The following is an 18070-nucleotide window of genomic DNA, read 5'->3' as shown; positions in this document are numbered from 1 at the left end:
GTTGAGATATGAACTCCACTCAGTGTTTGAGGGTCAATTTTATATGTCACCAATATTTTATTCTCATATCCACTAACAATGCACTCAATCCTCATCACCATCAATGCTCTCGTTGCCCAACTTTGGTGGCCAACTTCGACTATACTTGACCACCGTGTCGACTTCCAATAGTGGCCACCTCTACCAACTTCAACAACCATTATTTTAAATTATCACCACCACAAATTCGGGCTTTGTTGACACATGAGCTTTTTGTTTTGCTGACGCTTGTGACATAAAACCACCAATAAAACCTTAATTTAGAGTTTAAAAATAATTATTAATCTAAAAATACATATTGTTATAAAACGTCAATATATGTTTATAATTAAGTTGATGCACAAAAACATCAATAAAAACACATTTGTTGACACAAAAAGTTCCATCAAAATAGTGATCTCTCGATTTCTTGATTATTTCATAGTATTTTATAGTCATATAACAAAATAAACAAACTTGTATATAAAAACACTTTTAAGGAGTTGCCAAATACATTTGTGTTTTTATTTTAAACAATTTTGAAAAATATTTTTTTCTAAGTTAATCCAAACACAAGCTTGTACCATGACAAAAAAAGATAAGTATGAACTGAAGTTTGGGAGGCTGGAGAAAGTTGTGGAACATATCTATCAAATAGTTGATTTTGATGGACGTTTATATAATTTTATTTATTTATTTTTGTGTAAGTAGACTTGGCCATTTGTTGGCCATATCATATATATATATATATATATATATATATGTTTTGTATCATATAATTGTGCTAATGTGGCATTTGTTACATATTTTTTGTGCCAACTATGTAACATGACACTATTAATTTGGTCATTATAGTACATTTAAATTTTGTGGATATTTCACTTACAATATAAATATAAATTTGTTTTATTCCAATAAATCTAATATAATTTTGTCCAATTTAACTAGAGATATCACAAGCGCACGTTCATAAAATGATAGCTTAAAATTAAGAAAAATAATTGAAATACATAATCCAAAAGTAAACTCTAAACTTCATTTCCCAAAACTTCCAACAATACATGCATACTAAAAAAAATAATAAAACAAAGTACAATCCATAATTTATTTAAAAAACATGTAGAATTATAGAATAAAAAAGTTTTCAAACAAAAATAGTAACCACAAAAAAGAAAAATTATTTATATAAGAGAAAAATGCATAAAATACTTTTGACATATGAACTCAACTCGTCACTCTAAACACCCCAAACACAAATATTTGAATTATACAGGCATATAAACTCCATGCACACATATAATCTCTAAACATATCAACTCAACATAACATCCATAACAACCCCTAAAAGTGTCTACTAGACTTCTAAACTTTCAATTTCATGTTTAGGTTCTTGACATATACTATTTTTTTTTAAAAAAAATTAATTGATCTATTAGATATAAAGTTAAATTTATATCTAATGAAATTTAAACTTTCAATTTTGTGTTTAGTAGATCTATTATTTTAAAAATTATTGAATAGCTAATGACCTATTATTATATTAAACACAAAATATAAAATTCAGAAATTTATTAAACATAAATTAGCATAGACAAATTAAAACTTTAGTTTGTACCTTTTCAAATTCATGAACCAAATAAATACAATTTTAAAACTTAAAAGCTAAACTTGTAATTTAATTCTAAAAATATTTTTTTTGTTCGATATATATAATTCATAGTATTGTTTTTTCTACTACACATTTAAATATGTTATCATGGTCGATATAATAGAACAAAGAAAGAAACTAATTCAAAGGAATTGCATGCAAAAAGATTCAAACTAAGGTGTATTGAAGGGAGATGGAGCATCCTACCACTACATCGAATAACTAAAATGGTTTCGTTTTTATATTTATGGTAAATTTGTCCAAGTCAAAAACTATATTTTTGGAGGTTGTTTTTAAATATAGAAAAATGAACCAAAATATTTATAAAAATATAATAAAATTTTAGAACTATCAATGATAAATGCTGATAGACACTGAAGTATATCAGTGTCTATTAACGTCTATCATTGATAGTTCTAAAACTTTGCTATATTTTGTAAGTATTTTCAACCGTTTTACCATTTAAAATAATTTCTCATTTTTAGGTGCGCTAGCATTGTGTTTGAAGAAGTGAGGCGACCTATATTGGTTGAGGATGGTAGACTAATATAGGTATATCAAGTTAGAGCCATAAATTTTTATGGGGAGGAGTAGTAATCGATATTCTAATTTCTAACTTTGTCTTTAGAAACAAGGAGGGGCAAATCAGATAAAAAACTTTCAAAGTCTATAAATCTTTCTATCTAAATTTTTGCATCAAAGATGACATCTCTTTCCTTATTCACTCCTAGAGAATAAGAAACGTTTAGTTCAAGTGATAAGATTACAAGTGTTACCTTTTATATATGTATTATTAAATAATATACAAGATTCAAACTTCTAATTTTTGATCGATGATATATGTTTTAACTAGTTTGATTTATGCAAGTGAACAATTATTACCTTAATTAGATATCGTTTAATCATGTATGATCTGATGGACCCTATTTTTGTTTATTTGATTTTATTTTAAAGAGGAATATATTGAGAAGAAAAAAAAATCAAGTACAAGGAAAGTCTTCAGACAAAGCAAATGACACATGATCGGAGAAATCCACATAAAAAAAATCTCTCCAACTTCCCCATAATGAGAAAAAAAGCTATAAGAAAAAAGTCATCGAGAAGCCAGGCATTTACTGACACTAGGATAAGAGAAACTTTATTGTAAACTTTTTTATAAAAAGATAACCTCATAACATTCAACTGAAGGATGATGAGAAGAATTTCCTCCACAACATTCATAGAAAATTGTATGGATGGCCACTTAAACAATGCTCAAAAAATGCGAAAAAAAATGACATTTTGTATACGTCAACCACATGTGAAAGTACCCATTTGAACCCACAACGCGTGCGAGGGGTTGGCATCTCACGTATTCTCGTTCCTTCCTTTCGTTTCAGGTTTGTTCCTTTTATTCTTCATCAGATACAAATGCAATTTTTTTTCCTTCTTTCATTTTTTCCTCTCGCTTGTTGGTCTCAGTCTTGCTTCTTTCTCTAGCTCTTTAGTCTAGCTCTCACTTCTTCCTCTCCTCTCTTCTTCCATAAGCCTTCAAGAATCTCCACACCTTCGAGAGCTTTAATAGGTTATTTTCGATTAACAAACTTAAAACCTACCCCAATAGAATACCTTCAGAGAGTCTCAGATAAAACAACTTAAGCCCTTCTACTTTCGATTCGCTCCAAGAAGTGTCAAAATTGAGTTTCCAACAAGCTAATGAAGAGGGTGTCGGTTTCTCCACACTCAAGAAATCCAGGTATTGGGCGAGGTGACAAACGAATCTAATGCTCTTCTTGTGACTTTTCAATTTTGTAGATGATAACCTGTAGATCAACTCTAGTTATATTTTGACTAAGGAGATTTTTGTAGGATCAAATCTGTCTTATAATGAGAAAGCCTTTGTCCCACTCTTTTGGATTATTTTATTATGGGCCAACCCATCAATTTTGTGGCCAACCACATTTAAAACATTATTTATATATTTACACATCTAATATATTCAAAAAATTTTGAATTGAGAAATTAAAATGGACACAATTAAATTTGAAGAACTAACATTATAATCTAATAAAATAAAATAAAATAATACAAATTATTCTCTCTTACACAAACACACTTAACATTTAATTCTCTCACACTAAATTTAAGATGTCTCTTTCTCACCCAATTTAAAATGTCTCTCTCTCTCTCTCTCACCTACATTAATTCTCTCTCACGCACGCACCCCAATTTATATGCACACACGAATTTAAATATATGAATTGTATTTAAAATATATATATATATATCTCTTATCCTTATTTTCACGATTAAAATACTCTTATTATCCAACTTTTTTCCATATTCTAAATTTGATTCATGGAGTTTAAAAGGTTATATTCTACATTAAGTGTGGCCTAAAATGTCATTTTTTTCATTGCAATTTAAGTTTCATTCTATTTTAATCAAATGTACTCTATATGTTCACCGTTAATTTATTGTTTTGTTATTTTCCTTTTAACAAAAAAAGTCAATCTCTATAAATATTTCTTCATAAAACTTAGAAATATATTCATAATTTTTTTTTTAAGTTGTTATTATTATTTCACTAATTTTGAAAGAAACATCAAATTTGAATGGCTAAATTTAAGATTTTTTTGATAGTACACGACAAAAATTTAAGATTCATGATATTGAATCCAAAATCTAGAAAGGGTTGAATGTATATTATTTATTATTTTTTTTTTTTAAACATAACATGAAGGACAAGAATTCAAACTTCAAACTTTTTTGAAAAAGGTACACATTTGTTATGAAATTTTTTCTAGAACTACGAGAATACTATACTCTAGGTTCACATTATAAACTCACCTTAAATAAATACTAATGGACCACAGTTTATTGTCAGTCGATCCTACTATATGTGGTACACAATATATATATATATAAGTATGAAAAATTATCCATACTCGCGTAGTACTAAATGTTACACCCCCTCCCATAAACCCTTTCTATCCTAGGAGAAGATGTGAAGATACCCGATGCCAACTTTATTATGACACCCAATTGTCAAACCTCATCCCTCTACCTTCACATTATAAACTTAAATACCTGATAAACAGTTGCATTTAATTTCTCAAACAAACTAACCAAAACAGATAAAACAGATGTCAAACTCATACACATAAACCATAACATGATCAACTACGGACTGTGTTCCCGTCTCAAAACTAGTCTAGGTCCCTAATATGTACATGAAGGACAACTGTTAACAACCTAAGTTAACTTCACTTCAACCCTTGAATACTGAGTGGCAGACTCGTAGAATAGCTATCCTCTGGGATCAATTTTCGTTAACATCAGGGTTAAAAATAATTATACTCACGTATAAGAAAACATGTAAGATAGTTAAACCCTAGAACTCAAGCATAAACATTCATTATAAATTCTCTTCACTAAACCTTAGTTGAGAGAGAACCTTTTTGCTCGATCCCTCAACGTCAATCCTTAGCTGATGTAGAATAATCTCAATGCAATCAGCATCAATAGAATTGTACCTACGTGCACGTGGTAATATCCTGAGTACCGTCATACCTTAGATATTAGGGGACCTAGATACCTTCATACCTTCAATATCAAGTTTCCTCAATATAAAATCATAACTCTTCTTTGGAAAAGAAAACTCAATCTTTGAACATCAAGCACTCCAACAAGTTTTAACACATGCTTCATAAACTTTAGAGTTTCAAGAAAAAGTTAAATTATGCGTCTACTCATTGACCTTCATACTAGGCATGTGTTGAAGAAATGCCTTCATACTAGGCATGTGTTGAAGAAATGCTTAAGAAAATTCATGGTTTACTTAGAAAACTCATTGCAAAGCTAGAAGCTCATGTGTCGTACATCATTAAGGAAACATCTTGAAAACTAGCTTAATAGTAAATCATGCATTGAAAACACATAAGAGAAAACATTCATAAACTTTGTCATTCACTGTCTTGGGCTACTTCCTCAAAGGATGATAGACTTTTCCTATTTTTGTTTGCCCTGTAACATCAGTAAATACTTTTGGTAAAAACTATGAGCTCCCTCTTGAGCTTAACTTACATTCTTATGTTTAACATTACCCATAGACAACCTCCATGATTTCCACGTATACAATCGCAAAACATACTCTATTACATAGCATATTACATCACATAACATACTTCAGCGTAACATGATATAAAGATAATTTATCTTGCGCTCAGCTCATAAGTGGCAATGCGCTCACAACACTTACTTAGGCTCTAAGACACGCCCACGATGCTGATGCGTTAAGCACTTGCTAACACTCTCCTTAGCACGCCCGGTCGATGCCCTCCTTCCCTCCCAACCTTCCGCTCACCTTGCGCGCCCACTCCTTAGCCAACGCTTGCGCTCAATCGCGCATAACCTCACTTGTCAACTGCGTGCTTATCCCTCAGATGTAGTTGCCTGCTTATTTACACATCAAATTTCCATATTCAACTTCTGACCTTAATAACTTAAATTCCATATGTTATTTTATAGAATTTCCTTCTTGTTCATAAACATTTTAACTTTGTTACCTTAAAATTTGAGCCTCTGATTCCGAGTAAAGCCCAAAATTTATCAATCTTCTTCGCCTGCCTAAGAAATCCAAAAGCTTGGAACATTTAGATAAATCTTCAAACTTTCAGCTCAAATTCATGAGAAATTCTCTTGGCAACCCTAGATCGTCCTCAATATTGATAAATCTTCAAATTGGCAACAACTTTCCTCAGCACGAGTGAGAATGTCAAACCAAGCTCTCCTACTTGACTTCCCTTTTACATTAAGGCAAGCTTGAGCTGATGACTTAATACGGTAACAACTCAGTCACTAAGTGTACTTAAAGCATTTAAACATGACATCTGGTCCACTAAGCTTGGTAGTTAAACTGAACTCCTCCATCTCATACCAACGCATAGGTTGAAATACCATCACATAGGCTGGTTTGCATCGTATAGTCCCCTCTTTCGGCCGACGCGTCTCCAGCCCTTGTCTCCGACCCTCACAGCGCACTTGCATTGACACTTGTCACATACCAACATCTCCCAAGGCCTCTACCACACTCTTCAATGCCCCTCAAGCGAACACATAGGTTGCACTTTGCGGCCCGCCTAACCCTTGCTTCAACACCCCTCCTTCGCTCTCTCAAACAAGTTTGGCTGCTCGCCTTCTGCATGCCCTAGCCTTCACTAAGTTCTTCATATTCCACAATGCAAGTTTCATACATTTTTCCCTTTATAACTTTGAAAGCATGACATGACAAGTCCATCTCCACGCTTCATACTCTCTTCCGACACTTGGTATGATTTCCTTCGCAACTTCTAACCCCCTTTTATAGACAACATTCATAAAATAAAATTAACCATATATCAATACGTTACTTAAACATACATATATATAAAATAGGATCTTGGGTTTACACTAAAAATATTTTCTTTTTATATCAGTTTAACAATACTTCGACGATTTTACAAATTAGAACCACTAACTAAAATGAGTAATATTTTAATGATTTAGCGATATTCATATTAATGCCCATGCTACTTAACAAAAAGAATCTTAAACATTTCAATGGACAATGAATAAAAGGAGAGAGGGTGGAAAATAAATTTAAAAAATAGAGAGAGAAAGACTATGTATAAATAAATAAATAAGTAAATTAATTAATTAAAGATTTTTTTTTTTGAAACAAGCAAGAGCCAAAATATATATTTATAGAGTTGAGATTGAGAGAGAAAGTTGGGGTTGGTTGTTGTTTATCTAACGGCTCTTATTGTCAGAATTTTTTGCCCTCGTTCTTTCTTTCTTTGTTTCCCTCTCTACAACAAAACTCAAATTTCGAATTCTCTCTCTCTCTCTAAATTTAAATAAAATAAAATAAAATAAAAAAGTTGAAGCATTTTGAAAATGCTTCTTGAACAGTGCGCCACCCGTTAGCCCCCTTTTTTTCTCTTTTATCTCTCTCTTCTTCACTAATCTCACTTTCAAATCTCAAACCCACCAATCTCTTCTCTCTCTCTCTTCCTCACTTCTTTAGAGAATTTCCAGTGTTGGGTCTGCTCAAAAAACTCTAATGGGTGCTTGTTTGAGCAAAAAGAAGAAGACTTTACCTTCAGTGTCTTCTACCACTGTTCCTCCAGCTCCAGATCCCACCTCCTGCAATGGCTGCAAACCCATCATCCCAATGTCTCAGCCTCCTACCATCGATGTGAAACTCAAGACATGCAACGAAACAGGGGAAGGAAATGGTGAAGGGAAAGAGGAAAGGAGTGAGTACCCTGTGAAGAAGGAGGTTTTTGTGATTAAGCACAGGAAGAGCCATGATGGGAGAGACAAAAATGGAGCTTCTCTTCTTCCTCCACCTCAAGAGGTGAATGGACTTGTCTTCTCTGCTGCTACTCCTACTGTGTCTTCTTCTTCTTGTGAAATTTTGGAGTCTGGAGCTGTGGGTGAAAATTTGAAGGTGGGTTTGGTGAGAACTTCGAGCTGTACTAAAGAGGAAGTTGATGCCATTTTGATTCAGTGTGGAAGATTGAGTCGGAGTTCGTCTGCTAAGGGTAATGGAAGAAAGTACTCAGGTTCAAAGAGAAGCTATGATTTTGATCATGGTGACAGAGATGGTGTTAATTCTGGAAATTTTGGTGATGAAGATGAAGATGGGAGGAATCTAAATTCTGTTGAGGTTGATGACGATGGAACTCCGGTGGAGAAATGCCACCACCAAAGGCAGCGTCACCGTCAATCTCCGAGACGCTCTTCCTCTCAAGGAAGGAGGAGGACCCCAAGTAGGGAGAGAGATCAGAACCAACGATCCAGCAGCCGAGAGAGACGTGTCAGTAGGTCGCCTGGTCGACGGTCGGCGGAGCCCTCTGCATCGAATGGTTCGAATTATACTTCCAATGTCAATGGCAATGCCAATAACAGTGGTGTTCTCAATCGGCCCGCGAAAATGGTTTCGGTCCCGGCAACGGTCTCTCACATTGAAATGGACAAGAACAACAATGTCAATGGTGGTTGTGGTGGCAATGAATTGGCGACTGTGACCGCTGTTAAGAGGATCTCGGTTAAAAGAAACGTTGGCGAGGCGACGGCCATGGCGGGTTCAAGGGTTGCTTCATCACCTCGTTCACAGTCTCCTGCAAGAAGCAATGGAAATGTTAAAGCTTCGGAAGAAAATCAGCAGCAGCAGCCATCTCTCAGCCGCAGCTCATCAAGAAAAGCAGAACAATCTCCTTACAGAAGAAACCCATTGGGTGAGATTGATACTAATTCACAACCACACAACAGGATTCAAAACAGAAGCAAAAAGGAAACTGAAGAAGTAATCGCTAAAGACTCCATTAATGGGGTAAACCAGGTACATTTGGAACCTACACACCCTTTTCTTTTATTAGTTCAGTGTCTATATCTCTACAAAACAGCAAATCTTTTAATATCGATTGATACCTTCTAATCTTTTGTCACAGAAGCCAAAAACTGATTCCAAAAGTTGTCACAAAGTAATAGTTTCCCAAGTGAATGGCAGCAAATCTAGCAGCACTGCCACTGCTACCAGAGGCGTTGTGAATATTATCACCTCCACAACACCATTATCAAACACAGAGGTAGTTGTTGTAGAGCACCAGAAACCCCACGGATTGGCAAGGAGCAGATCAGCAAGGCATTCCAGAGAACTGGATATTAATCCAGAAACATTATTGAATCAGAGTCAAACACCATCTTACACCAAAATGTTGCTTCAAGACATTCAGAATTTCCATCAAAAGAATACCAATACCAATACCAACCCTGTTTCTCTTCCAGCTTGTGTAACCAAGGCATGTTCCATTGTTGAAGCAGTTGCTGATCTCAATTCCACTACAAGTTCAAATTTCTCCTGTGCTTTCTCTGAGGATAGAAGCAACCCACCAACACACCAATCCAGCAGAAATGAGTATAGTGTTCCTTACAGTGGCAATCTGAAGGGCACCGCCGAAATCAGAGACCCTTTTGTTGAATCAGAAGTTGCCATGGACGACGATATTCTGGAACCAAGCTTTCATAAATACGTAACAGTGAGACGGGGTGGCCCTGTGGTTGCTGCTGGAGGGGGAGATACAGATGATCAGGAATCCTCCGGTAGCAACAGTTTTGTGAGCAGTGTTCAACAGCATCATAGGGGCATTTCAACTGCCTCATGGGAACCCAACTCTGCTGATTCAACTGACTCCTGGACATCAAGACAGAACACAAAAGATGGCTCTGGTAGCAGTTTGCAATCAAAACCAGGGCTTGACAGAGACGATAACAGACGGCGAACTGCTGAAAGACGGAGAGACTCCGATTCGCAAAGAACTGGCATTGGCCGTGGTAGACTTGGCAATGCCGGTAAAGTTCTTCATACAATTCCTGTTGCAGCCACTGGTTCCACCTGATTCGAATTGTATAGATCTCTCTCTCCTTTCCCATTTGCCTGTTTTTTTTTTTTTTTTTTGTTGCCTTTTTCCATTCTTCTTTTCATGCTGTGAAAAGCAGAGTTTTACTTCTGCATTTGTATTCAGTTGCAAACTTGCAACCATTTCTCCTGTTCCTATATTATCTTTACTCATTATTCTTCCACTCATTATTAGTGTGCAAATTGTTACAGCAAAATGGTGACTCTCCTTCATTAGGCTGTAGGGTCTTGTTAATATAACCATAAATGATGAACTTATTATGTCAAGGTTATGCAGCAAGAAAAAGATATACCTATAAAATTATATTACAAATGTCATAATTACATAATTTGAATACATTTAATGTACTATAATTACAAATGCTACAAATACAAATGATCTTTGCCCGAGTTCAAATCAAAACTAACAAGACGAGTTGTCTTGTGGGACATCCTGACAGGCAGCTTCCAATTGGTTTTTTTCTTCCCCCATAAGATGTCCATTATCATACATCATCGCTCAAGTGTGTTGGCTACGCACAAGATTGATCAGCTGGATATGTACAATATCAGTTTAGTATTATGTAAAACTGGGCCATGTCCGAAAACAAACGGTAACCTTTGTTTTGAATGTTGAAAGCGTGAACAGATATTGTGCTCTCATTCCAAAGTATTGCCATAGTTGACCACGTATATAGCAACCACAGTAACAACGGCTCCAACCAGTTGAATAGGTGAAAAGGTCTCTCCCAAATATAGAAACCTGACATAAACGAACAGAGGAAACATTGAAGCGTCTGCAAAGTAGATATATCACTCATTCTATTTGTCCCCTGTTGAAAAATAGCGTGTAGAAGAACCTTACCCAAAAGCTGAAGCAAACATTGGAGTGAGAAAGGTGAGAGAGCTAAGCTTTGTCAAACTACCTATTAGTAGAAAATCATCCACAATGGAGAATTAGCACAAGAAAGAAAAAAAATAATAAAAAGATCGATATTAAGTAACAAACCATGGATGTCTATAAAGTATCAAGGGGCAATAAACATTTGATCACACAGCATATCAGAAAACCAGTGAACTTTGAAGCTAACTGGATTTCAAAATGCCTATTAATCCGGCACAGTGAGACCTATAAAGTGATGTTATCTTTATGTCTTTGATCATACTAATGAAATTCAAAACTCTAAAAAATTAAATTAATGTAATTGCATCAACAACTTATACTCAATTTCAAAAAGATCATATTTCATAAAGTTTATTATTGTGTGCATGTAAGTATCTTAGCTAAAAAGTTTATTACTTTGTTTTTTATTTTATTTTCCGTGGTTGTACCTTTACATGGTCTTTTACTACGTTTTACATGGAATCGAACATCTACTGTAGCTATCAACCAAAGTGTGAAGTCACGTGTAACAATAGAAATAATAATAAAGGAGCAACAAGATAAAAAAATTTGAACGTCAAAGCAAAACGTGCCTTACAAGCTAGAATGCTAGGAAGGAAAAGTGTGAAACCTTTTGTTGCACTATAGAAGAATGAACCATAGCTAACAGCACTTCCAAAAATGGATGCATAAAGAAGTGCTAGTATATCATTTGTTGTAAAATCTTTAAGACTCCCACTGACTGCAGGATCATGATTAAGAATACAGATCATCAAAAGCGGGAGACCACCAATCACCATGTGCTGCAACATAAAAAAAATCACGTTTATTTAGTTCCTTGCTTTATTTCCTTCAATTCAGTAGACTACGGCCTTATATAAGGCATCCTTCAAGTTTCATGACTTCCAATAAGGAATTCCATTGAAGTTTGATGGTTCCAGTCTTTAATTGCCTGCATGCTATACTGACAAGTGACAACTCTTCCTTAGAATTAGAAATTAGGAAAGGTACAAAGTAGCGCTACCACGTATTAAACTCATAACTGAACTCTCTTCTGATCTATCAAAATCAGAACATGCATGATGGGTTAATTGGGAGAAGGAAGCAGGAAATTTCTCATGAAACTATGAACATGTACTGAAGGTAGATCGACAACTATTTTTCTTCAATCATGTCGTCAAATACAGTTTTAATAAGGATGAAAAAAAGAGTTCACTAAAATAATTTGTATAACAAAAGGCATAAGAAAGAACAGTGATGTAATTTCATAAGAGAACGCTTCAAAAGTTGATCCTACCCATCCAGTTGCCATAATGGGATCAGAATACTTGGAAACCCAGCGGACCATGACAGTACCTACTGCCATGCTCTGTGCAGCTAGAAACATCCACCACTCTCCACTTCCCCACAGTGAAAAGCTATTTGCATCAAAAGTAAGTGAAGGAACCTGTCAAACCCACCGCCATATCAACAGAAGCTATCCTTTGATAAAATGCAGATAGATTAGTCATTTTATAATTCTTGAACGATCATACTAACATACTGTTCAAAAGAATATAAAGACATTCAGACACACTGCATACGATAGACAATTATTCTATTGTGGATGAGAAAGCAAAAATGCTTTGTTTAAAAGAGGCCAGGAAGCCTAGCTGGCATTCATAAGATGGTTAAATCAGGGTTTACAAAAAATATGAATCGTGAGATTGAAATACTAAAAGATTTAATCAGATCTCAGTTCTAAATATGCAGAAGTGTATGCAGCAGTTCTTGAAATTCAGTATAAATTTTATATTTAGAACCTCTCTGCATTATGAGAGCAGATATTATAAAATTAAGGTTTTCATTTCCAAAAACAATTGGGTCTCATCACCCCAAAAGCCCCCCCAAACCCACTACAAATTACATAAGTCAAGTTTGTTAACAGTCACACTTTGTTAGTCTCATTATTTGTGCACATCTCCATTCAGTTATATACGCAACTGTAAGGCAGTAACAATAACACAAGGGTCCCCAACTATACCGAAAGGGGAAAAAGGAATACCTCAAGAAGTAAAAGTCCTAAAACACCAAGTACTAGTCCAGCGGCTCCAACTAAACCGATGGACTCACCAAATAAGAAAGCTGCAAGCACTGCCACGGTTAATGGTTGAGAATCGATTATTACCTGTAATCAAGATGTCGGTACAGAAAATGTAAATGATATAGATATAATTTCCACATGATATTTGAATAAGTATAGAGATGTAGAGAGAAAAGTGGCAACTGTTTTTTTTTTTTTTTTTTCCCTTGAGAACTCCAAGTAGAGAAATAGGGGTGGGATGCTATTTGGCATTGGCACCTATAAATATCGATGGAAGGCTATCCCAACAAGCTTGTCCACATTTATCAACTTTGTCACCCTTCCAATGGGAGATCAGACTTGTAAAATACAATTACAAACAACTTGGAGCATACTTGAAGTCTATCTTGAGAATGTTCTAAAATTCCCAAGGAATTTTTTGTCAATCCATGCAGCCCTAGTGTTGTCAATCTACCCAAATCTTTCCTCAGCTTCTTCAAATGGTGTCTCTCTCTTCTCCCCCAAAATTGGTTGCCAGTCCACACCCTCAGGTAACTGGTAAGAACCTACTCCCTTAATCTCTAGAGTATAATTTTTTTAAAAAAAAACAGATTATTTCCTTCCGTATGCCATTTCCATCTCAATATTCAACTTCAACCTTCATCCTATATCAATTCACAACTCAAAATTTCTTCTTCCTTTCAATCAAAATACAGTGGAAAAGAGCTGAATTTTCATTTCTATTCTTCAACCATAGCAACCTACTTTACTAAATAACGGGTTTTAGCGATATGTGGGATGGAAAGGAAATATTGACTATTACTAAAGTACTTTCAAATATGTGTTTAGCATTGATTTTAGTGTGTACTCCAAAAAGAATAATAATAAAATAAATATTACATTGATTTTAGTGAAACTTCATGGGCATCAAAGAAATAACATGTGGTGGCCTCGTCAATAATTGAACTCAGCTTAAGGAAATTACTCGATACGTTTCTAATAGTATGAACCATCCACTTTAGGATACACGGGTTAATTATATATGAATTCTACGTTGTATGTCCATGTAAATCTTTGTATCTTCTTCAAAGATCAAAAGGAATACAATCGTCAAGCATTCTCCAATCAAGTAAGCAAAGGAAATAAACAAGAAGCTAAACCAAATAATTTTCTTGTCTCCAGTTGTGTTCTTGATTTTCTTTTAAAAGAAAAGGCACATACATACACCAATTAGCAGTTTCATAAAAATCTGCAACGAAGTAAGAAGACATCTAAGTAACGAAGCAAAAGATGCAAAAAAATGAAACATACACTGCCCAACCCTGCGGATGTCCTCTGCAAGCCTTGAGCAAGAAATCCCTGAAAGAATGTAGCGTCGACTAGAGCAAAGAGAATGATGGAAATCCAAGCAGAAAAACCAGAAGGAAAGGGGCGGCCACGGAAAGCAGCAAAAGCAATCAAGAGGAAACCGGCAGGTATAAGGCGAAAGGCGGAAACGAAAAAAGGACCAGACCTTGGAAGCACCTCCTTCATGGCCACCATAGCCGTACCCCAAAAGAAAAACGGCGAAACCAACACCGCGAACTCCCAGGCTTTCTCCAAGACTGCCACAGAACCATCACCATCAAACTCGGAAGAAACCCCTGATTCAACTGAAGATGGAGGATCTTCACCAGTCGAGGAAATCACACACTCCACATCCTGGGCAGTCCCGACGCAATCGATGGACTCTGTCAAATCCAATTCCGTATCTGCGCCACTTCTGGTGCAATTCGCCACTGGAATTGCAACATAATCGAAACGAAACCGGGCATTCTCACCGTACCTTGTGAAACCTAAGTGAAAGGGGTGTCGTCGCCGGAGGATTGGGGCGGCGGAGGAAATGTGTGGTGTAAGAATTTGTCTGGTGAAACTGAAATGAAGAAGAGGGCGAGAGTTGGATGGAGAAGTGGAAGTGGGTGTAGGAGTGGCAGTGGCTAAACAGCCCGCCATTGTTGTTGTCTTTGGCTCTGCTAAGATTCCTTCGGTTGAAGAAGGAAACTATCAGGCGCCGATGAGGACTAACATCCCGCCATAATTCTCTTTCTTATCGTTTTGTCACATCCACATATCCCCATTAATCATCTGATTAGTTTTCATAACTAGCTCTCTAAACTCATGTTGTAGAGATAATTTGTAGGGAAATTTTCCCTGGTCCGACATATGGATGACTCGAAAATTAGTTAAAAAAATAAGAAATATCCCAATTTTTAGAAAAATGTCTGAACGATCACTTCAAATTGAGATGAAATTACAAAAATATACTCGCACAAATGCATAATCAATCCCGCTCTCGCTCTCGCTCCTACTCTTGCATGCGAAAAAGACCTATTTTTCTTTCCCTTCTCGCCGGTCTCGCTCTTCCATTCTTCACCGGTTTCGCTCTTCCTTTCCTCACACAGTCTTGCCAGGCGCCTGACATCAACAATCACTCTTCTCAGAGCTACTTGTGTGAACTCACTCTGCCGAAGAGAAGAAGATACAACGGAAAAGAAGTTGGAGAAGAAGAAGATGCATGGAAAGAAGTAGGAGAAGAAGTCCGGAGAAAGGAAGAGGAAAAAGAAAAAGAAAAAAAGGAAAAAAAATGGAGAAAAAAAAAAGAAAGCAAAGGCAATGTTGTAATTTTACATGATCATGACATCATCAAAGGTTCATTTGACATTTTTTTTCAAAATTTGGCTCATTTGACATTTTGAGCCTTTAAAATGGGTCTTTTGGTAATTATTTCAATTATCAGTGTCGCTTCTCTGGTACGAAATGAGTCACTTCGAAAAGGTTCATTGCTCTGGCCCAGAATAGATTAATCCGACATGGGCTACATGAGCCCCCGGTAGTTTACCGGATAAATTGATAAGTCGGGCATTCCCGACCCACCAAGCGAAATCGGTGGTTTCTTGGTCACGACTAGCTAAAGCTAAAGTTTCATTAAAGAGCGTTTCCACGGGGTAGAACCTACTAATAGATTTCTATCTATTTCTATCACTGATAGACTTCTAACAATCTTTATTAAAGAATATTAAAATTTTGCTATTTTGTGTAAGTAGTTTGCCTTATTTTTCTATTTTTGAAAATTTCCTAATTTGTAAACACAACAATAGATACATAGCAGAAAATTGTCAGAAATAACCTTTTTAAGTTTTCACATTATAAAACAGTATTCTTTTTGAAAACTTCTTAGAATAGTTTTTCTCGATTCATCTTGCCCGAGATCGGCTAATGAGATTTAGTTTAAAAAGTAACTTTTTCTAACTTATCTATGGTTTTGGGCCTTCTCGTACATTTTGATGGACTACACACTACTGCTAATTTTGTATGTAATCTTCCCAAATCTTACACCAAAATTTAAATATTTTCAAATTTTCTCTAAATTCGTTTATCTTGACTAAATATTATATCAAATTATTAGGTAAAATTTCAAAATTTTAGTATAATTTATGTTTTTCACAATTGTATGAATTTCCAAAATTCCAGATAGGTTTTCCAAATACCCAAATAAATTTTCCAAATTGATTCAAGATGATTGCAATGTCATTTTAAAATTTCAGGAAAGATCAAATTTTGCAAAAAATTGGATAATATTTGGGATACATATTGTCTCGGTGTTAATCATGCCAGAGATTCCACCAAGAAAGCTCAAATATATTGACTTTCAGTGTTAATTATGCCCTGGTTTAACCAAGAAAGCCAAATATACAGAATCTTGGTATTATTTTTCCGAGGATTAACATCGAAATCCACATAATTACATGAATTTTTAAATTGATTTACTGATTATCTAAATAATTTATCAATTATCTTTTCAAATTTCTCCAAATTGTGTAATATTTGGTAGTGTGATTTTTTTTTTTAAAATTTTGGTTAGATTTGGGAATATTACATAACATTTGGAAAAATTAGCAAATCTCAACATATAATTTTGGTGAGATGTACCAAGAAGGCCCGAAACAAGTTAGAAAAAGTTTTTTTTTTTTTTTTTTAAACAAAATGTCGGTAGCCAATCTTGGGCGACATAGACGGAGAAAAACTATTCCGACAAGTTTTCAAAAAATGTGCTAGTTTCGTAGTGTAAAAACTTAAACGTGTTATTTCTAACCATTTTCCATAAATAACATATCTTCTCTAATTTCTCCTTCTTATTCTAATTGTTCATTTTATTCTTCCAGTTCTTTTGCTCCCATTTTAAAACCTTCCTAATTCGTTTTGGCCCCATTTGGTAATTATTTTGTTTTTTGTTTTTGTTTTTGAAAATTAAGCGTATAGGTACTACTTCCACCTTTAAATTTCTTCTTTTGTTTTCTACTTTTCACCAATGATTTAGAAAACCAAGCCAAATTTTGAGAATTAAAAAAACTAGCTTTCAAAAAGTTATTTTTGTTTTTGGAATTTGGCTAAGATTTCAACCATTGTACTTGAAAATGATACAAATCATTGTAAGAAATGTGGATGAAATAAGCTTAATTTTCAAAAATAAAAACAAAAAATCAAATAGTTACTAAATGGAGCCTTAATTTTGAGCTTAATATTATTTTTTATGTCTCTCCTTTCTCGACGAATGTGGTGTTATGCACTTAGACTCCCAACAACAAATTTGTGACGATGAAGAGAGTTGAAGATTGAAGTTGGCTGGGAATTAATACGTCCTTTGGACTTCCCTTTTCTCTATTTTCCTTCCTTTGTATTATTTTCCAATGAATACTTGAATGTTGCAGTCCTATTGCTTTATACAAGTTTGCCCTAATTCTTACAATAGTAATTATACAAAAGAATAAGAATATTACAAGTGGCACAATATGATTGGTGAGTGGTAAACAAATTTTAACTACCTTGGTGAGTCATCCCTTCTTCCTCCACCTTGGCTTTTCCTTTTCCATTTCTAATTTCTTCTCTAACATCCCCCCTCAAACTAGAGGGTACTTCAAGTACTCCTAGTTTGGCTCGTAATGTATAGAAATATGTGTTGTTGAGAGGCTTTGTGAGTCAGTTAGCAAGTTGGCCGGT

At 34.9% G+C, this 18070-nt stretch overlaps 2 protein-coding genes and 1 long non-coding RNA gene across 4 annotated transcripts; 1 reads left to right on the top strand and 2 right to left on the bottom strand.

Moving 5' to 3' along the window:
• Positions 1-5623: 5623 nt before the first annotated feature.
• On the bottom strand, positions 5624-7908 carry LOC120073365 (uncharacterized). The gene is made up of 3 exons (XR_005480747.2): positions 7786-7908; positions 6214-7004; positions 5624-6100 (listed from the first exon to the last, which is right to left on the bottom strand). It is a non-coding gene; the product is annotated as an uncharacterized LOC120073365 (long non-coding RNA).
• Positions 7451-10277, top strand: LOC120073363 (uncharacterized protein At1g65710-like). The gene is made up of 2 exons (XM_039026169.2): positions 7451-9032; positions 9142-10277. The coding sequence occupies exons 1-2, from the start codon at positions 7749-7751 to the stop codon at positions 10087-10089; spliced, it is 2232 nt and encodes a 743-aa protein (XP_038882097.1). The 5' UTR covers positions 7451-7748; the 3' UTR covers positions 10090-10277.
• A 104-nt stretch (positions 10278-10381) lies between these two features.
• On the bottom strand, positions 10382-15521 carry LOC120073364 (nodulin MtN21 /EamA-like transporter family protein). 2 transcript variants are annotated; one of them, XM_039026170.2, is made up of 6 exons: positions 14345-15521; positions 13016-13138; positions 12269-12418; positions 11603-11774; positions 10954-11014; positions 10382-10851 (listed from the first exon to the last, which is right to left on the bottom strand). In XM_039026170.2, exons 1-6 carry the CDS (start codon positions 15023-15025, stop codon positions 10749-10751), a joined length of 1290 nt encoding a protein of 429 aa, XP_038882098.1. In that variant the 5' UTR covers positions 15026-15521; the 3' UTR covers positions 10382-10748. The 2 variants fall into 2 exon arrangements, 1 of the variants encoding a protein (XP_038882098.1); XR_016525287.1 differs by having other exon boundaries at positions 10782-10851; positions 10954-11010; positions 11561-11774; positions 14345-15265.
• Between the last annotated feature and the right edge of the window lie 2549 nt (positions 15522-18070).

Source organism: Benincasa hispida, chromosome 12, assembly GCF_027475165.1.
Source record: "Benincasa hispida cultivar pf3 chromosome 12, pf3_genome.v1.1, whole genome shotgun sequence".
Taxonomy (NCBI): Eukaryota; Viridiplantae; Streptophyta; class Magnoliopsida; order Cucurbitales; family Cucurbitaceae; genus Benincasa; species Benincasa hispida.
This window is presented reverse-complemented; position numbering and strand designations above follow the sequence as displayed.